A 20938-nucleotide genomic window follows, 5' to 3' on the forward strand; every position below is an offset into this window, starting at 1 on the left:
CTGTTGCAAGACTATAATTCCCATTATGCCTGGATAACCAAGTTTTTGGCTGCTCAGGTACGATGGGAATTGTACTTTTGCGACAGCTGTAGTGCCATAGGGTTCACCACCAAGTAAGATGGTGCTTGAATATATTTGTACATGACAATGAAGCCAAACCTTGGAAATCAAAATCAGAATCACTCTTCAGCTGCAAGAACTTTCTAATAACATGAACTTCTGTGAGAAATGTCATACTCCCAATGGCTGTTCTGCAGCCAAGTCAGCAGGTGGCTAAAAGGAGGAATCAAAAATAATCTTCTGACAAAAATACAACAGCGGTGTGAGTTCAGATCAATACAATATTTTTGTATGGATTTACCATTAATAAGCAACTCCAGGGTAAAACCTCATTTAAAATACCATCTCCTCATGTTAACTAAAATCTAAAGCCATGTTAGGACTTCAGCTACATCTTCTATAATCTTATAATTAGAACAACTATTTCCAAATGCACAAGACAATACTAGATTAACTGGCTTTTACGCAGTTCTTTTATATTAGGGGTCAATTATTGGGAATACGACAATAGTCCACAATCTGTGACAAGTATGTCCTTCTTTAATAAACTATAAAAGGGTTATACATCGCTAATAGTTTTCGTTTAGACTAGGGTAATGTGTTCATTTAAAAAACAAAACAAATGTAACCAACCACCAATAAGATTTCTAACTTAATTGAGAAAAAAAAAATAAAGCCTGGGCCATTTGCTGTATTGAGCAAAATAAAATAAAAAAGCTTGTGTGGTAAACACATTCCTAACAGAATGCATTTGCAAAAAGCTACGTTTGTACTGGCAAATGGAAGCAAAGTAGTCTCCACAGGCCAAAAAAAATAAAAATAAAGCAACAAGCTATAAACTATATATAACCTATATCTGATGGGATCTGAAAAGTACAGAGATAACACCTTAACATCTTTATTAGCAAACCAAATCAATATATAGATTTTCAAATAATTAGCAATTTACAAATGTATATTTGAAATGTTTAAAGTTATTCATCCATACAAGAGACATCAACTTTAAGATTACCAAATCTTGAAAGGTGTTGCATGCTGGAGTGCTCACAGCCTAGACTAATTCTTTTAACCATTTAGTCCCTCTGAGTACAGGGTTGTTAACATGAAGGAAAAAAAAAAAACAACAACTTGAGGTGCTTTAATAAATCCCCCTGTCTTCCAGCACAACAGGGGTTAACTTTATCGATGTATAATATATTGAGGTAGATAGTGTGCTAACACAAACACAGATTAAAAATAAAATTAAAATCATTCCTCCAGCCCCTCACATCCATTAATAAAAAAAAAAAAAAAAAATGTACATGCGCTATATATATATATATATATATATATATATATATATATATATATATATATGAGAGAAAATGAGATTATTTTTTTTTTTACTATCAAAGCTAATTAATTTTCTGTACAGTGATCTTCATTATATTAAAATAAATACAATTTCTCTTAAGAAAAATCTGTTGAATTACAAAAAGTAACCTGACAATATATACTATTATTTCTGCCGTTTTCACTAAACGTGTAGTGTATTTTTTTTGTCATTTTTGTTTTACTTTTTTTTTTTCTGTGTGTTTTTTTTAGGTTTATTTTTTGACAGGAGGAGGAGGAGGATGAATTTTTACACAAATTAGAGTTTAATTCAAAATTTATAGGCACTGTAAAAAAGGCAGAATGTTGAAATGAAAAATTGGAAATTGTGTATGAAAACAATGGCATACAGCAGTGGAAATGGGCTGATTTCCGGAAGGGTATCATTTAAGGTGCCCACGGCTGGCTTGAAGATCAGCTTTAGTACAGTTCAATACTATCCCTTGAGTATTTACTGTAAGATTGTCTGGTAGGCGACCTGTTAAGTCAATCTGCAGCTAGAACTGTGGTAGTGTAAACCCAGGACAGTTCAGGAATTTCTTATTTTGTAGTAGAAGCTATATAGTGGAAAATATACAATTTTTCCGTATTGAAAGCCCCTATATATAGTCAAGAAAACTGTGTAAAAAGAGAATGGGATAATATAGTAAAGCAGTATACTTCTGCTTCCTTCTTACAGAGATTTGGCTCCCATTGTTGGACCAGTACATAACTGTTGCATCAGACACTAAATGTAGTTTGACAAAAGTAAGTTTGACAAAAGATGACAAAACATATTTCCAGTAAGTCTAATGAATGGTGGTGCCAAGTTCAACCTCACAATAAAGTTCTGTTCAATGCCCCTAACACATTTCTCACATACTTCCACAAGGAAAGTTAGACTGTGTCTAGACCAAAGTACAAGCTTTTGGCTCAAAAATGAGGAAGCCAGCCATATGACCTACAGTAAATGGTATGGGTATACAAAGCATACTATTATAACGTTATTGGGGCTTCTTTGGACCTGTAGAGTCCTGTATATGGTTATGTAGCAGCAATCAAAAAACAAAACAGTGGCATTAGCAGTAATAAGAAAAAACACAATATTCTTGATGTTAAATACATGCAAAAAGAGTAACACCTCAGTGAGAAGTAGAACGTGGTAGTAGAGTTTACAGTACAGAAGAGAGAAGTTTAAATGGAGCAAAGTCTCACATGAGAATGAATTAGGACGACACCACCAAATCTAACTGCACTTCATTGGTTTTAACACAATGAACCCAACTAGACACTATACACAGTTATGTGAGAATTCGGGAGAAATCCATTACAAGACATTATGAGAGGAGGTCTTTTTATACAATGGGCTTAACCAGGCAAAATCTGAGCTGTACTGTTAGCACTGATACATTTATCAGCGCTATTATTTTAAATAGGGTGATAAAATAATAAGGTGACTTATAGAATTCCAGAACCTGTAGCTAATAAATTCACTATTGGGGGGGGAGTGTCCTTTTGTCTAACACCAAGTGTAATATAAGAAGCCTGGTATATACAACTCTTCGTGATGTACACAATTTTGTCTGTTCTCTTTAAAAATATTCCAAAACAAATTCCAGCATGCCTTAAAAAAAAAAAAAAAAAAAAAAAACCCTCCAGGAACATTTCAAAATTGTAGAATGCAATTTGTGATCCAAGTAGGTGTATGAAAAAAAAATCTTTTAACCAATAATTAGAGCTTGTTGTAGGGAATTTATAACAGAGATTACATATAAAAAGAAATTATATATATATATATATATATATATATATATATATATATATATATATATATATATATATATATATATAGCGTATACATGAAAATAAGCAACTGCTATATATTACTTGTATTTCATACCAGGCAAACCCTGATTTATGAAGCTTTTACACAAACCACAGAAGCTATTAGTGACCAGTTGCCTTCTTTACTGGTATGAATAAAAACCTTAAATCTTTATAAATAAAAAAAAAAGAGGGGGGGGGGGGAAATGTATGGGTACACAAAAAAAAAAAAAAAAAAAAAAAAAAGAGTATGATTCTAAATTTACAGGATAACTTAATTACCCAACCCAAGGTATGTGTAGGTTGTGTGAAAAAAAAAATATATTTAGTACACAAGCAGTTATGGTTGTGTTGTGATGGAGAGAGAAAGGGGATGGTAAGAGATCGCTCTCTTTTTGGTCTAATTAAGAACATATCCGACAAAAAAATATCAACCATCCCAAAGGTTTAAGTCACCCCATTAGCACCTTCCAGATTCTTGACCACAAGGTGGACAACAGCAAACTATACGCATCTGTTGCAGGATGAAGATGGGTACAGGTACACACTTTGTGCACCTCAAGTACAAGCCCAACAAGTGATATGTTTACTGTAGTAAAAATTCAGCAGGTCAGAAAAACTAGGAGAAGATGGGGTAACATTTAAGGTACACAAACTTCACCATATTAGATGTTCCATGTGAGGTAAAACTGGCTTGTCTTGATCCAGAATATTGTCACTCCTTTCTGTAAGTTATTTCCCATTGATTTTCAGGAAAAGCTGAATTAGGCACCCAATGTGCTGGACCTGGGTTCAGATAGCTCCACTGAGAATTAAACACCCTCAAATCCATAGCAAGTAAAGATAGAGCTTAAATGTTGCCTTCTTTTAGAGCTTCAGTTTTTATTATGTTTGGTGCGTGTGCTTTAAAGTAATCCATATGCATTTACTTCTCTTCCACCTTTAAGCATTGCACACATTGACCTTGCTAGTATGAGAAGCCATTGGAAATAAATAGGCAATAAAGTGTGAGTGAAAAGAACGGAGTTCCCTCCTGTTATGTCTGTTCACAGTTTCGGTTTCGCCCAATAGTCAGCCTGTCAAGTGGGGGTGGGGGGAAAGCACACAAGACCATACAGTCAAGAACCCAATGGAACGATGAAACATTCAAAACCATAAGAGGGCGTTTGGTGTTTTGATGTTCTAGCCATGGGTACAGTTCTGTCCTGAGATTTGATGGAGGGTAGTTAACTTTCAGAGGGCAGAGCTGTGTGTGTTAGGATGGGCTGGAACGTGGAAGGGAGAGAATGCGTCCATTTTTTCTACTCCCATTCATGTGTGTGTAGGGTATGTGTTCCTCATAGATGTTTCCCCTTTGTCCCTCATCCCTTAGTGAACATGAAGATGGATCCAGAGGGGTGCTTTCCATGTTTTCAAAATCAATCTCTAGGTCATCGGTCTCAGGTGGTTTGTTTTCTTCACTGTAGTAGAAGGACACCTCTTGGAAACTAGGATGAAGGTCATCCTTTAGCATATGAATGATCTCCAAGAATGTGGGGCGCATTTTGGGATTATATTGCCAGCACATCTGCATCAGACTGTGGCTGAAAAAGAAGAGTTAAATTGATGAAAAACTAGAACATAGGTGTCAAACTCAGGCCCTCCAGCTGTTAAAAGACTACAATTCCCATTATGCCTGGACAACCAAAGCTAAAGCTTTGGCTGTCCAGGCATGATGGAAATTGTAGTTTTTTTTTTTAACAGCTGGAGGGCCTGAGTTTGACACTCATGAACTAGAACATACTCGATTTCTAATAGAGATGAAAGATAGCAACAAATCGCAGCCCTGCCTTTATTTTAACAGCACTTTTCAATATATAAAACCTGTGATTGATTGCTATGGGCAAAAGACTGTTTCGGTTTGAGGCAGGTTGATCTAGTTGGGGCAACCATTACTTAGTCCTAGTCCTGGCAGTAAGGAAAGCAATAAAATAACCTTCTGTGCAGCCTTGGTTAAACTGTAATTTCAGTTTCTTACCCAGCCAGCATTCTCCTTTCTAGCAGGCTGGGTGTTGAAAGCTCAAAACATATCTCCACTCTACTGTTCTACAGTCTTAATCCCTTCAGGACCAGGCTGATTTTGGCCTAACCCCTTAAGGACAGCAGGTGTATATTTACGCCCTGCGGTCGCCTCGGGGAGTTCAGAGCGGGGCCGATCGCCGTGCCCGCTAATCAGCATTTTAAATACAGCTGTCAAAGTTGTATTGGGGGCAATGGGACTCTATTGTATGTTTATTACACTATATATATTTATAAGATATAAGATTTTTATTTGTGTGTGTTTAATTTTATTCTGTCCCACTATGGGGACTACAATATCTGATTGCCTGATGACAGGCAGATTACCCTGCAATGAAGATCTGCACTCTTCCATAGCTTTGACACAGGAGGCCTCAGGGAAGCCTTCTGCTGTCATAGCAGCCATCTGGGCTTTGTGATTGCTTTGCACAGCCCCGATGTGAACGGAGGGAAAATTCACAACAGTGAATAACTGCTGCAATCTGAGCTCAGCCCGGAAGATGCGTCAGGTGCCAGGCTATAACTGACAGCCGGGACCCACCGCAGATGGCACAGATGCAGCTCCTGCGCCTGTTTAATTCCAGCATGAAACTGTATGTCCATGGGCACGAACACACCGCAAAAAGGGACGTACAGTTACGTCTGTGGTCAGGAACAGGTTAAAGGAGTTATGAAGACTTAGAAAAAGATGGCCACTTACTTCAGTTTGGGTGTGGTTTGGCTGCTCAGTTCCAAAGAAGTGAATGGATTTTTATTGCAATACCCCACATGACCTGAAGACAGGTGTGGTATAGTTTTTGCAAGAAATTAGGACATGCTTTTTCTAATCCTGGATAACCACTTTAAAAATAATCTTGTTCATTTTCTGTGTCTTCCAGGAAATCAGCCATTTTCCCTCCTCTTTATAGTCCTGTGTCTGGCTGAAGCACAAGTGGCTGCAGCCAAAGCCTCTCATCTTATTTCACCAGGACAAATGTCTTGTAAATCCCTATCCCTTTGGCTAAGCTCTCTCCCCTCGACCAATCCCTAGCTGAAACATGGAACATATCTCCAATTAATTAAAGAGGTTAAGCAGTCTTAGAAAATCATGGCTGGTTTCTTTTAGAAACAGGACCATTCCTATACTCAAGTTTAAAGGACAAGTGCCATGAAAAACTTTTTCCCAGTAATTGAAGCACATTACAAAGTTATATAACTCTGTAATATGCTTCAATCACCTATCTGCCTCCCTTCCCTGTCTTTTCCCCCCTCCACCCCCCACCAGGAAGTGTCCTGACTCACACAGACCTAATGACTGTCGTCACCGTCACCAAGCTCTTCTCTCAGCTCCTTCTCCTGTTACACTAGCCTCCCCCCTCCCCTGCCTTGTCAGGTGACAGGCTTTCTCAGCTCCCATTGGCTGAACAACTGCAAGCCATCACTTGTCACATGTCATGCTTATCTTCCCTCTGACTGACTCCGGCAAATAGGCAGCTCCCCCCTCCCCTCATACCCTCTCTCCTGCTGCCTGTGGACTCAGTGAAGGAGTCATGTCACTAGAGAAGATAAGCTGAGCAAGCAGAGTCACCTGACAAGGAGGGGAGGGGGAGGCTGGTGTAACAGGACCTAGAGCAGCCCTCCTGCTGATGACTCATCCTCACAAGAAGGAGCTGCCTGGTGATGGTGAAGACAGTAATCAGGTCTGTGTGAGGTAGGACGCTTCCTGCTGGGGGGTGGAGGGGGAAAAAGACAGGGAAGGGAGGCAGATAGGTGATTGAAGCACATTACAGAGTTATATAACTTAGTAATGTGCTTCAATTACTGGGAAAAAGTTTTTCATGGCACTTGTCCTTTAAGTGTGGTTTTGCAGCTCTATTCCATTGAAGTGAATAGCGCTGAATTGTAATACCACACACAAGCTGAGGACATGGGTGGTGCTCTTTTTGCAAGAAACTAGGTGTGCTTTTTCTTATCCTGAATAACCCATTAAAAATATTCTTGTTCAAAAAGATATTCTTGGTCTTTAGAAGGACACCAAAAATGTGAAGAAAAAAATAAAAACCTATATCCTCCCTTAATGTCCTTATCTATGTTCATTTTTTTTGTGCCATATCACAATTAAAAAGGAGAATTGTATTTTTTTTATTTAAATCTTCTGTGCTACAAGACCTGGATATTATTATATAATTAAACAGCATGTCTTCAAAACTTACAGTCTGGGGTGGCAGTTCTCTGGCTGTTCTAGGGAACCTCCATCCATAACAAACTTGAGCACTTGCTCATTAGATAAACCTTGGTATGGCTGTTCCGCCAAACTTGTTATTTCCCAAAGCACTACACCAAAAGACCTAAAAGAATAGAACATTGTTAAAATTATGAATTACAACCATTTTACTTTATTCTCACAGTAAAAGGAAGACAAAAGTTAAATCCAAAATAACTAATCATAATCTGCAAAATTGTGTCTCTTTTTTAAAAGAACTAAATATTTTTATATTTTATTTTATATTTAACCCTTAGAGGACCGGGCCAATTAAAATTTTTGCATTTTAGTTTTTCCCTCCTTGTGCTTAAAAGGCCATAGCACTTGCAATTTTTCACCTAGAAACCACATGAGCCCTTATTTTTTGCGCCACTAATGTACTTTGCAATGACTGGCTGAATTTTTTCATAAAGGGCACTGTAAAACCAGAAAAAAATTCAATGTGTGGTAAAAATTGGAAAAAAAACCCATTTCTTTTATTTGGGTTTTTACACCGCTCGCCCTGGAGTAAAACTGACTTGTTATATATGTTCCTCAAGTTGTTACGATTACAACGATATGTAACATGTATAATTTTTATTGTATGTGATGGCTTCAAAATTCAAACCATTGTTAACAAATATATGTTCCTTAAAATCGCTCCATTCCCAGGCTTATAGCGCTTTTATCCTTTGGTCTATGTGGCTGTGTGAGGTGTCATTTTTTGCGCCATGATAAGTTTTTTCTATCGATACCTTGATTGCGCATATGCGACTTTTTGCTCGCTTTTTATTACAATTTTTCTGGATTTGACGTGACAAAAAAATGCACAATTCTGCACTTTGGGATTTTTTTCCGCTTACGTCATTTACCGTGCGAGATCAGGAATGTGATAAATTAATAGTTCGGGTGATTACGCATGCGGCGATAACAAACATGTTTATTTAATTATTTATTATTATTATTTATAACATGGGAAAAGGGGGGTGATTCAAACTTTTATTAGGGTAGGGGGCTTTTTATTAATAACACTTTTTTTTTTTTACTTTTACACTTATACTAGTAGCCCCCCTGACAGCTGCATCCGATTACTTTATTAGCGGACACGGCGATCGGACCGTGCCCGCTAATAGCCGCGGTTCGGGGCTACATGCGGCACCCGGGAGCGCGCCGGCCGCGCTCTGAACACACTAAGGCCCCGTTGCCACTGAGCAAAGGTAGCGGTAACATGTTCATTCTTCAGCGCGTACAGGGCAGCAGCGCGCGCTTCCCATAGACTCCCATTATGAGCGGGAGGCTAACGGCATTCTGCGGCGGACAATTCCGTCGCGGAATCCCGCTAGCTTTGCTCAGTGGGAACGGGGCCTTAGGCAGCCTTGGACGTACAGGTACGTCAAGGGTTGCCTAGGGGTTACATTAAATTTTTTTATCATTTTTATTATCCAACGCTATAAATGCTTTTTGTATGCTTGATTTGTATAGCGCACACAGATTCCACAGAACTTCACATAGTTTTTGCCAATTATTGCTCCCTGTCTCCAATAGGACTCACAATCTAAATTCACCTATCTGTATGTGTTGGGTGTGGGAGGAAACATTCAAAATCAGATTTTTTTTTTTTTTTTTTAAATGTGCCATTGGTTATGTAGACATTTTACTGACAAATTTTAAATTTCCCACTAAGTCTTTAATGATTAACAGATTACTGATTTCACTGTAGCTGGCGACATCTAAGAGCATTGTAAAATTGGTGCAGCTATGGCTAAACTCTGTATTTTCATTAGAGTAACTAACCTTATAATTAGGAGCAAACCTAATAAACTATAGAAATGTATAAAGTGACTTCCGGTGGGCGGGACACCAAGAGTGGCCGCATTTTAGTATACCTCCGGCTGCCGCTCCGAACTTGAGTAACCCTTTGGGGTGTCGGGGGAACCCGCAACCACGCATCCACCACCCCTGGACGATGAGCAGACCGAGAGGGACCCGACGCCACTGGATCCGACCCGCTCCGGGGCACAGCAGGAGCCCCTGCACGCAGCGGGAAAGCGTCTCAGAGACCCGGCGCCATTTTCCCCACCGCGCCTGCAGCTCGCCAACGTCCGTGGCACGCCACCCGGCCAGCATGCAAGCAGGCATCAGACGCCACCACCTCCCCCCCCCCCCCCAGTGATTGGAGGCAATAGCGGTTGTGCCGGTGGAGGAGAGGACCCGGTGAGCCACATACCGACGCAGCAGAGACCTGCCGCCATCTGCCCCCTCTTCCAGCCACCAGAGACCCGCTTCATCGTGTCATCGCGGACGGGGAAGCAGCTGGAGGACAACAACCACCATCCTCTCTGTAAGTGGCGGGACACTGCACCCCCTGGACCTGCTGGACAGTGAGACAGGACACATAACCTTCTCCCCCATGAGTCCATAATGTCCTGGCCGACATACTAAAGTTGCCAAACGCCCTGTTTTAAAAGACTGTGCTCGGACTGAAGCAGGCAAAGTGCTTGTAAGAACTGACACCTTACTGTAACCCTCAGCCACATAGCTGGCACACAAGAAACCCTACAGACCCCCCACACTGCTAACTGTGGCATTAGATCAGCAGATCTCTCTCCTCCTGACCTATCTGCTGGACCAGTACTCGCACAGCTATCCCAGCTGCTCACAGCAAGTATTATACTATCTCCATTGCTCCTTGCATAGACTGTCACTCCCAGAAATCACCACTAGGTGGCAGTATAAGCTTTGCTATAACGGAACATAGAACTTGATGCTTCTTTCTATGCAATCTGAGTGCCCAGTCTTTCCGCGCTGACAGATTTGGCTGCTGCAGAGCACATATTTTATCGTCCAGCTCCTCACAAGTTCCCTGCAGCTGCTAAGCATACTGTCAATTTTGAATAACGCTCTCCGGCACCATTAGAACCACACTACTGTTACAGTGTCCACGGCTCGCGGCTCTCTGGCCCAAGCCCTGCCCCAAAGTGATCCACCAGTCACACATACTGCCCTAATGTAACAACGTCACGCAGACTACCGTACAAGTACAAGAAAGATCTGACTCCCAAGAAGAGGCCACTAGACTAATCCAGGCTAAGTTGGACGACTTAGAAAATAGAAGCCGTCGAAACAATCTTAAGATTCGTTGGCATACCTGAGTCGATTAAAGGGGAGGATCTTAGACGACTCATCACTGAAGAGATCCCTGCTACGTTAAACCTAAACTTTGAGCTCTCCAGCCTCATGACAGAAAGGATTCACCGGATTGTACCGGAACGCAGAGACCAGCATAATCGTCCCAGACAAGTGATAGCCCGTTTCTTTCATTTCCGGATAAAGAAAGACCTACTCCGTGCTTTCAAGAACAGCAGATCCCTACGAGTTAGTGAGCATAACATTCTAATTTTCCAGGACTACTCTGCTTCGGTGCAGAGACGACGGCTTTCACCCCAATCTGCCAGTACCTTCTGGAGAACCATCACAAATTCCAACTCCAGTACCCGGCCAAGCTGAGAGTCACCGTAAATGAGCGCACCATGTTCTTCGACGACCCAATCAAGCAAGCCAACACTTTGACATCCGACTAGACTGAATGTTCACGCTAACCTCCTGCTATAATGTGATAACATTCTTCATGACTCCGGAGCTGCCCTGGAATAATGTTACTGTTATGACCACTATTGTTTAGATATGTTCTGCATTGTTGGCCTTATGGCCTTGGTTTTGTTCTCATCTTATCTCTTTTTTCCCTTTTCAGTTACCCCTTCCCCCCCATGCCCGTGGGTCCCCCCCCTATGCTGTGCTCCTTGCCTAGGGCAATGCCGCCTACTCGCTGGGATAGAAGCGGATCGCCTCCGCCTGCCCTTATCTGGATCCGGAAACACCACACCAGCGGAATAGGATGAGTACCTCACAATCACATGACGCTCATATATACGACACCTACTGAGTTCAATTTCATATCCTGGAACGTGGCGGGTCTCAACACACCGATCAAACGATCTAAAGTCCTCACACACCTAAAGCGGCTGAAAGCCGATGTTATTTTTCTCCAAGAGACACATTGGAAACGGGATGCCCATCTTGCTCTAAAAGCTCCCTGGCTAGATAGTTGCGTGTCAGCATCATAAGAGAAGAGGAGTGGCAATACTTTTTAGCAAATCAGTCCCCTACACTATTGACTCTAGCTATCACGACCCTGGGGGTAGATTCCTATGCTTAGATGTCCGCATAGCAAACCGAGCCTACACACTACTTAATATATATGCCCCAACAACACCTAACCAAGACTTCTACTCAGCGCACGTACAGTTTTTACTGGCCCGACCTCTCCATACTCTCATAGTGGCAGGAGATCTCAACCAATCCCTTCTACCTGACTTAGACAGATCACATCGCACAGCCTCACAGACACCCCTCCCGCCTCCTCTCTCCGTCACCTTGACTCAGCTGGACCTATGTGACCTATGGAGATTATACCACCCCCTAGACAAAGAATATACGTACCACTCCAGAGTACACGACACCTTCTCTAGAATCGACTATATATTGACCACATCCGCGCTTTTCCCAGCCGTACAAACGGCCACCATACACCCTATCGCTATCTCAGACCATGGCCCGGTGTCCCTAACACTTAAATTAGCCCCACCCTCCCAGAAAGCGAAAATATGGAAATTTCCAAATTACTTAGCTTCCTCCCCTGACTTCTAGAATTACCTGCAAACCCAGTGGGCCAATTATGTAGATGACAATATTATCCACACTGATGACACCCCACTACTATGGATGGCGTCCAAACCAGTTCCACGAGGCCACATAATCAGCTACATGAAGCATCAGAAAAAAACACCATGCCCGCCAAATACAATCAATTCATAACTCTCTGCGCGATGGGCAACTAGCCCACGCCACAGACATTGTATAGTGCCCCCCCCCCCAGCTGACTCCGCAGCTATCCATTCCTTCCTGGATACATTGTCCCTCCCCGAGCTGACAGTGACACAAAAGGGCCATATAAGTGGAGGACATAACCGAGACAGAAGTGAGGGACTTAATTAAGACCTTATCCAATGGCAAAACACCTGGACCTGACGGCCTCACCAGAGAATACTATAAAATCCTGACCCAGGAGGTGACCCCCTACTTGACCAGGTTGTACAACCTTATCTATAAACAAAATATGACAGTCACTGACTTTACGGACTCCAGAACCATTTTGCTGCCATAGCCAGACAAAGATCTGACACTACCCCAATCATACCGGCCTATAGCACTATTAAATCAAGATTATAAACTTTTAACAAAACTCATAGCAACCAGACTCCAGTTAATCCTACCCTCTATGCTCTTCCCTTCCCAGGAGGGTTTCTTGGCGAACAGACACTCCACAAAAAACATCCGTAAGGCCATAGCTGTCACAACCCATGCCTTTGACAAGTCCAGACCCCCGACCATGCTGCTGAGTTTGGACGCCGAAAAGGCCTTCGATAAAGTTTTGTGGGCCTTTTTGTACGCCACGCTTACTAGACGCAACTTTGGACCAGTCTTCCTCTCCCTTGTTCAGACGCTAAACGACCAAGCTGGGACGACGCTGACAATTAATGGTAAGAATACCCCACAGATTGATCTCTTCCGAGGAGCCCGACAAGGCTGCCCTCTCTCCCCCCTACTCTTCAACATTACAATAGACCCACTGCTTAGGTACATAGAATCTTCCTCACTCTACCCAGGGGTGCAGATAGGGCAACACGAAATAAAAGTCATGGCTTTCGATGATGACATCCTGCTCACCCTACAGAATCCCAGACAAGCCTTCCACGAAGTACTGGCGGACCTACGGAACACGGGGAACTTGCTGGGCTATACCCTTAACATGGATAAGTGCGAGGCTTTCTTACTTAAAGGCCCGGGCTGCCCATTGTGGACCACCACCATACCACTGCGCTGGAAAACGACATCCATAGCTTACCTGGGCGTGACTATATCTAAATCGCCAGTTAAACTATACCCCTACAATATAAACTCCTACATCAAAAACCTAGAAAACTCCCTCCTTACATTCCCTCTTACCTTCATGGGCCGAGCCAATTTGCTAAAGATGATTGAAGTACCTAAACTACTATATATATCTTCCAATCCCTGCCCATACATCTCAGGCCCAAGGATGAGAAGAGAATAAACTTTCTCTACAGAACCTTCATTTGGGGCTCAAAGAAGTCTAAAATTGCATTTAACATCTTGCAACAAACTAAACTACACGGCGGACTGAATTTTCCCAATATGAGAGCCCTCAACTTATCCGCCCAATTTCGCATCATCAAGGACTGGATTCAGCACACAGGGATTCATGCAGACGCGCAGCTAGATAGCCACATGGCACTGCCATATTCCCTACCCAACCTGTTGCACTGTACTTACGCAAATCCCCACTTGGACAAGGGAGAACCCGCTCCTACTCTCCACTTGGAAATCCTGGAACAGAATCAGAACCTCACTCCACCTGCATCCCTCCCGCTCACTGTTCATAACCCTGTTGGGTAACCCAGACTTTCAGGACGGTCACCCCCATGCAACATTCAAAACCTGGCACCAGCTGGTCAACGTAACGGCCAAAGTGCCCCTGACTTTACAAGAACTCCGTGACCGGTTTCCCAATGTCACCTTTCCCCAATTCGCATGCCTGCAAGCCGTGAGTTTTCTCCGCAAATACCTGAAGGAAAAGAAGGTATTTGCGGAAAGAAAAGTGGGAAATCACATTCCATACGGCCCTATGCCGTTCCACGTCCGCCAAACGACAGATATCCCACGCATACCTCTATCTCCACTCCTCACTAGATTATGCCGCACAAACAACAGGGCTGCCCCAATGGCTTCAACACTTCCCTGACCTTGCGATACCCGACCTTCTCACCATGTTGGAACATTCCTTAAAAATGCTTCCGGCTGCAAGATACATGGAAATGACCCTATGAATATTCCACCGTTCTTACATATCTCACAAGATGGAACTGTTCCCTACCTCCTTGTGCTTTAAATGCGGAGCCTCAGACGCAGATCTTGCCCACTGCTTGTGGCGTTGCCCTATCATCCAAAGCTTCTGGCGGGTTGTGGAGAGATTTGCAAAAACCCACCTGGTGAACTACGTACCTTACGACGCCCAATGGGGTATATTCGGATGGACAGACCCGAAACAATTCAAATCTGGGTGGGGACCAAGGAAGCTCCTCCACCTATTGTCAGACACAGCCCGCAAAGCAATCCTCCAAGTGTGGATATCCCCTCAGCCACCATCCCACAAATTATTCCTAGAAAAACTATTATACATATTCCGCATGGACTGGGTGGAAGCGGCTATACTAAAGGAACGCAGGGTGGAGGGTTTCTCCTTGGTTTGGGAAAGTTTCATCCAGACACTACCTGATAGAGTCCAGACACAGGTGACACGGACCTTCTCTCACACAACCTGGTACTTAAAGGAGAAGTCCGGCCAAAATTAATTTTTGATATGTTGTTACTTATGAAAAGTTATACAAATTTCTAATGTACATTAATTATGGGAAATGCACATATAGGGCTATTTCCCTTAATTTAGTAGATCAGGAAGTGTTAGAAATATCTCTGAAGAAGTGACGTCACGACCCAGGGTGTAATTCCTATGGAGTGTCCAGCAGGGGGCGCTCTCTATATAGAAGTCTATGGGACTTTATTGTTTCTATGGGTTTCTATGTAATGTAATGTAATGTAGTGTACAGTGCTTTATTGAATGAATACATCTATGGAATACTTTGGGGAGCAAGTGTCCTTGCTCCCCAAAGTATTGCATAAATGTATTCATTCAATACATTCAATACACAGTAAGCCCGCCGATCCGCCGCATTTCCGCCGCATTTCCGCCGCATTCCCGCCGATCCGCCACACGCTGATCCGCCGCATTCCCGCCGATCCGGACCATATACATTGAACTACAGCTCCCATCATCTGCTTCTAGTATGAACAGGTGATGGGAGCTGTAGCTGGGTAATGGATATGACATGCCGCCGGGCGCAGGGGGGAGCCGCTCAGTACACAGGAGCGCTCCCCCCTCCTCCTCCTCCTTCCGTGATAACTTCCGCCTATACCAATGCTGAGTCCCTGCCTGGCCGCCGCTCTCCGCTCTCCCCCCATACATACCGGCTCCCGATGCATCCTGGTGTCCGCGCTGATGCCGGGAGCCGGTATATGTGAGCGGAGAGCGGCGGCCAGGCAGGGAGTCAGCATTGGTATAGGCGGAAGTTATCACGGAAGGAGGAGGAGGAGGGGGGAGCGCTCCTGTGTACTGAGCGGCTCCCCCCTGCGCCCGGCGGCATGTCATATCCCTTACCCAACTACAGCTCCCATCACCTGTTTATACTAGAAGCAGATGATGGGAGCTGTAGTTCAATGTATATGGTCCGGATCGGCGGGAATGCGGCGGATCAGCGTGTGGCGGATCGGCGGGAATGCGGCGGATCAGCGTGTGGCGGATCGGCGGGAATGCGGCGGAAATGCGGCGGATCGGCGGGCTTACTGTGTATTGAATGTATTGAATGAATACATTTATGCAATACTTTGGGGAGCAAGGACACTTGCTCCCCAAAGTATTCCATAGATGTATTCATTCAATAAAGCACTGTACACTACATTACATTACATTACATAGAAACCCATAGAAACAATAAAGTCCCATAGACTTCTATATAGAGAGCGCCCCCTGCTGGACACTCCATAGGAATTACACCCTGGGTCGTGACGTCACTTCTTCAGAGATATTTCTAACACTTCCTGATCTACTAAATTAAGGGAAATAGCCCTATATGTGCATTTCCCATAATTAATGTACATTAGAAATTTGTATAACTTTTCATAAGTAACAACATATCAAAAATTAATTTTGGCCGGACTTCTCCTTTAAACCGTGAAATTGCAGGAAACCCACCGATCTGACAAGATGGCTGTTACACGAGCGTCCACTGGGAGCACAGAAGACCTGCGGGCACCCCCTCCCCCCCCCCTCCCCCATGAAAAACCACTTGAGTTGCTTGAATCGAGCACTCAAGCCAATCAGAAAATACTTGACTTGAGTAACAAGCCTTTTAGCATATGTTCATCTCTAATTCCTTCCCTTGTTTTTTTCTTTTTTTTCTTCTTCTTTTCGTTTGAAGTTTGGTTCCCTGCACCCGTCACATATGCCAACCCATTTGTCAGGGATAAGACTTATATCAAACCGAAGTCTTTATCAACAGACGTTCTGATCCCTTAGGGTGCTTTATGTTCAGGGAACCTATTGTTCTATTGTTTTCTTGCTCGTTCCATCACACCTATCTTGTGAAACCACCTGATACTGTGTTTACTACACTTGACTCCTAGTATGTGCTGAACACCCTCTATGTACTGAACACAGGGATGCACCAAATGCCTTTGTTTGTCTATGTGTTTTTACTTAAAAAATTCAATAAAAACAGTTTTAAAAGAAATGTATAAAGTTCATACCAGACATCTGAAAATGTGGTGAATACTCCATCTTTGAGAGATTCAGGGGACATCCACCTCACAGGCAGAAGTCCCTTTCCTCCTTTACGGTAATAATCTGTTTCATAGATATCACGAGTCATCCCAAAATCTAAGAAGAAAAACGGCAATGATTGGTTAGAGAATTACAAACCAAAAGTTAAATATGAAGTTGGCAGAAGAAAAGAAATGTTAAAACCCCAACAGATCATACGCAGGGCCGTAGCTAGGGGGGGGGGGTCAAGGGGGGCAGCTGCCCCGGGCGCCGAGACCAGAGGGGGCGCCATCACAGGGAGCAGAAAGAGGATGACAGTGGATGAGGCAGCCTGGAAGCGTCCTGCCCTCTGTCATTGTGAGGAGGCAGGGGACTATTTTTACTTCATCAAAAGAGGTATTTTCCATACTGTACTGTCTCCTGGCTGCTGTTTAGCTATAATTTGCGCAAAGTCGCGGCTTTTTACCGCGATTTTGCGCAAATTAGGGCTAAACAGCAGCCTGGAGACATTACAGCAAAGTTACAGGACCTTGACATGTGACTATGATGTCACCGCAGGTCTTGTATGTACATGGCACAATGGAGGAGGAGGAAGAGGATACAGGTGTGTGGGAATGGGAGGACAATCAGGGGTGGAGAGGAGGGGGGGGGGGGGGAAGACACACAAGACACTTAGGGTCCAATGTGTATTTAGGGGTCTCTTCTGGTTGTACATTATTCTTTACTTAACCCCTTAATAACTGCCCTATCCAAATATATATCACATTGATATAAACCTTACCTACTGTCTGCAGGGGTAGGGAACCTTGGCTCTCCAGCTGTTGCAGAACTACAACTCCCATCATGTCTGGACAGCCAAAGTTTTAGCTTTGACTGTCCTTGTATGATGGGAGTTGTAGTTTTGCAACAGCTGGAGAGCCATTATTTATTATGATTAATAAATAAAACCCTCTCAGATAATTGCTTTTCACTTTACTCACAGAGTGAGGATGTTCTAAAGCAGACTATGTGAATAATATGGCAATATACCTCCAATTTTGACAGTGAAATCTTCAGCAACCATGCAATTGCGGGCAGCTAAATCACGGTGTACAAATTTCTTAGCATTAAGATAAGCCATTCCATCAGAAATCTCAGCAGCCATCTGAATCATCTCCTGAATTGTAGGGGCTGGCCGACCAGGATTATTCTAGAAAGAAGAATGGTGAAATTAGACAAACACTTTGTTATTCTTCCTTTGTGATTCCACAAGTAAGGCAAAGCAAGAAAAATAATCCCACCTCTGCATCTGGTCGCAGTGAGCGTAAGTAGCTCTTAAGATCCCCATGTCCCATCAGCTCCATAATGACCAATGTAGGTTGCCCTTTGGAGACAACGCCCAGCAAACGAACCTGCAAGTCAAATTAAATCAAATTAATCAAACAACAGTCAGACAGTTAAGGAGCCAGCAGCTCTGCTGCATAGAAATAGGGCAAACATTAAACACCTCCACAAAACAGATATATTAGATAAACTTTTTATCTCTAACAAATATACTTTAACCCCTCCCTGACATCTGACACGTACATAAAATCTGGGGTTAAGGTTCAGGACCCGAGTGCATTACATACAAGCTAGGTGCTGGCTGTTAGCTGTAGCTGACACATGGCAATAGCTGTGTATCCCCTGCATTGAATAGCGTGCACTGCATTTGGATAGTGATTACCCATCCCCATAATGCTGAGCAGTTAAAATGGCACCAAGGTTGTCATGTTAGATCCACCATGAATGTCACTACTTATTAGATGCTTAATATTTGCGATGGAGATAATGATAGAATATTGGTAGTCAATTGGCTTGGATTATTCCTATTCTCTCAGGTATAGCTCTATTATTCATTACTACCTGTTATGCTAAATGTAAAATTTGTCTATAGATTGAGACTGTATGTAAATCACTAAATATTGTCTTCGTTGAAGTGAAATAAACAATGTATTAAAAAGAGATTGGATTGTCCCAAGGACTACTATCTTGGCATGCTTTGCACAGAAATATAGTGAATTGTGCAAGTTTTATGGTGGGAGAAGGGGGGTATTAATTAAAAAGTGGTCAAAAAGTCTACCCTGAGATCATATCAATAAAAACTATAGCTCTGCAAGTAAAGCACAGCAAAAACTATACATTAAAACTATGGGGGAGATTTATCAAGCTGGTGTAAAGTGAAACTGGCTCAGTTGCCCCTAACAACCAATCAGATTCCACCTTTCATCCCTTACAGACTCTTTGGAAAATGAAAGGTGGAACCTGATTGGTTGCTAGGGGCAACTGAGCCAGTTTACTTTTACACCATGTCTGATAAATCTCCCCCTATATATCTATAGCTATCTATCTCTCTCTATCTATCTAGACAGTTTTTAAAAGAGGAAAAGAATTAAGAACTATTCAGTGACAAAACTATAAAAGACCATAGGCAACACATGTTTATGTCAGTGTGGGGACCAGAAGAATATTTAGCAATGACAGTATACTGGCAAGAAGTTTGCTTATTTCTGTAAAATATAAATCATATTTATAACAGGATCTTCTGTGTTCAATCCCTTAGGGTAAATTCAGTCTCACGCACAAAATCTGCGGCTAATCCGCAATACACTTATTAATAATAAGAATAATATGTGTATTGCGGATTAGCTGCGGATTTTGTGCACGAGACTCCTGGCGGATCTGCCTGTGTAAATTTACCCTTAGTTACACTGATACCTGCAGCATCAAATCTGCAACTTCTAATCTGCTGCAGATCCTGTAAGTGTGAATGTACTGACAGGCAGAGCGCAGTGACTAGATACGTGCGGGAAGCCAATGTGAAACATTTCTGTATGTGAATTAAAATTCCTACCACATGATGGCAGCTGAAAGCCTTCATGACGGAAGCCTCATTCAGGAACTCTATCCTCTCTCGCAGACTGGCGGACTCATTGACAGTTTTCACAGCCACATGAACCTCTGCCTCTCCTTTTATGATGTCCTTGGCAATTCCCTCATACACCATTCCAAAGGAACCCTGCCCTAGCTCTCTCAGCAAGTTGATCTTATCTCTTGGCACCTCCCACTCATCCGGAATGTACACTTGAGGGGGAAAAAAAAACACCATCAATCTATTGACACAAATACGCAAGTAAAAAAAACACATGTTTATCAACAATAAACTTAAAAGTTAAAAAAAAAAAGTAAAAACTTAAATTTACATATATAAAATTTCTCCTTAGACAGATATGTTGTTCAAATATGAAGTGTTTAGCTTTCTGATCTTGATTCTGCAATAAACTATAGTATAAACAGGGAAATGTAAATTTCTGCATGGTCAACTGTGACGCTGCAAACTTACAGTACTTTACAAACAAAATTATAATTTTCATTCCAAATTTTATCTCACCTATTATGGAGGATCGCAATGTTAGACTTAAAATTATTATTGTAACACAACCTTTTACTATCCACCCAAGATAGCTGTTGGCCTCATACACATGCAAAGGGGAAGGAAATATTTGCTGCTGCTCAAAACTTCTGGTGGAGGCTTATTTTTCTTGAGAACAAAACCCACATGTCCAATTTTTCAATCACCTAACATTTCACAGGGTGAAAGTAAGGACATACCCCCATGTATACTATGTCATTAGCTGGTTCAGTTGATATTCATCAACTATGTAGACCCACCCTAAATTCGCCATATCCCTTAAACTTTAGGCTGAGCAGTCATGCAGCTATAAGCCATTTCTCCTGGCTCCCCCGTTTACATGCAGGCCAAGTTAAGCTACCTGCCCAAGTGCCCTCAATAAGAATAGGAAAGACCGCTTTAAAACATCTCTGGTGGCAGCACTTTCTGTGAGAGCAATGGATCAGGCATGTTGAAATTCTAGATACCTAAACCTGCT

General features: G+C 42.5%; 1 protein-coding gene across 2 annotated transcripts in view; it reads right to left on the reverse strand.

The window, feature by feature from the left end:
- Window positions 1–3269: 3269 nt before the first annotated feature.
- The window catches only part of INSR (insulin receptor), a 104848-nt gene continuing 87179 nt past the window's right edge, over window positions 3270–20938 (reverse strand). For both annotated transcript variants that reach the window (XM_069962323.1, XM_069962322.1), the window contains exons 16-21: window positions 19903–20132; window positions 18311–18421; window positions 18060–18219; window positions 17018–17147; window positions 7485–7619; window positions 3270–4817 (exon numbers count right to left, since the gene is read on the reverse strand). In XM_069962323.1, coding sequence (XP_069818424.1) covers window positions 4490–4817; window positions 7485–7619; window positions 17018–17147; window positions 18060–18219; window positions 18311–18421; window positions 19903–20132 — 1094 coding nt within the window. In that variant the 3' untranslated portion in view covers window positions 3270–4489. The remainder of the gene's footprint in view (window positions 4818–7484; window positions 7620–17017; window positions 17148–18059; window positions 18220–18310; window positions 18422–19902; window positions 20133–20938) is intronic.

This window comes from Dendropsophus ebraccatus, chromosome 3 (genome assembly GCF_027789765.1).
Source record: "Dendropsophus ebraccatus isolate aDenEbr1 chromosome 3, aDenEbr1.pat, whole genome shotgun sequence".
In the NCBI taxonomy this organism is placed as follows: Eukaryota; Metazoa; Chordata; class Amphibia; order Anura; family Hylidae; genus Dendropsophus; species Dendropsophus ebraccatus.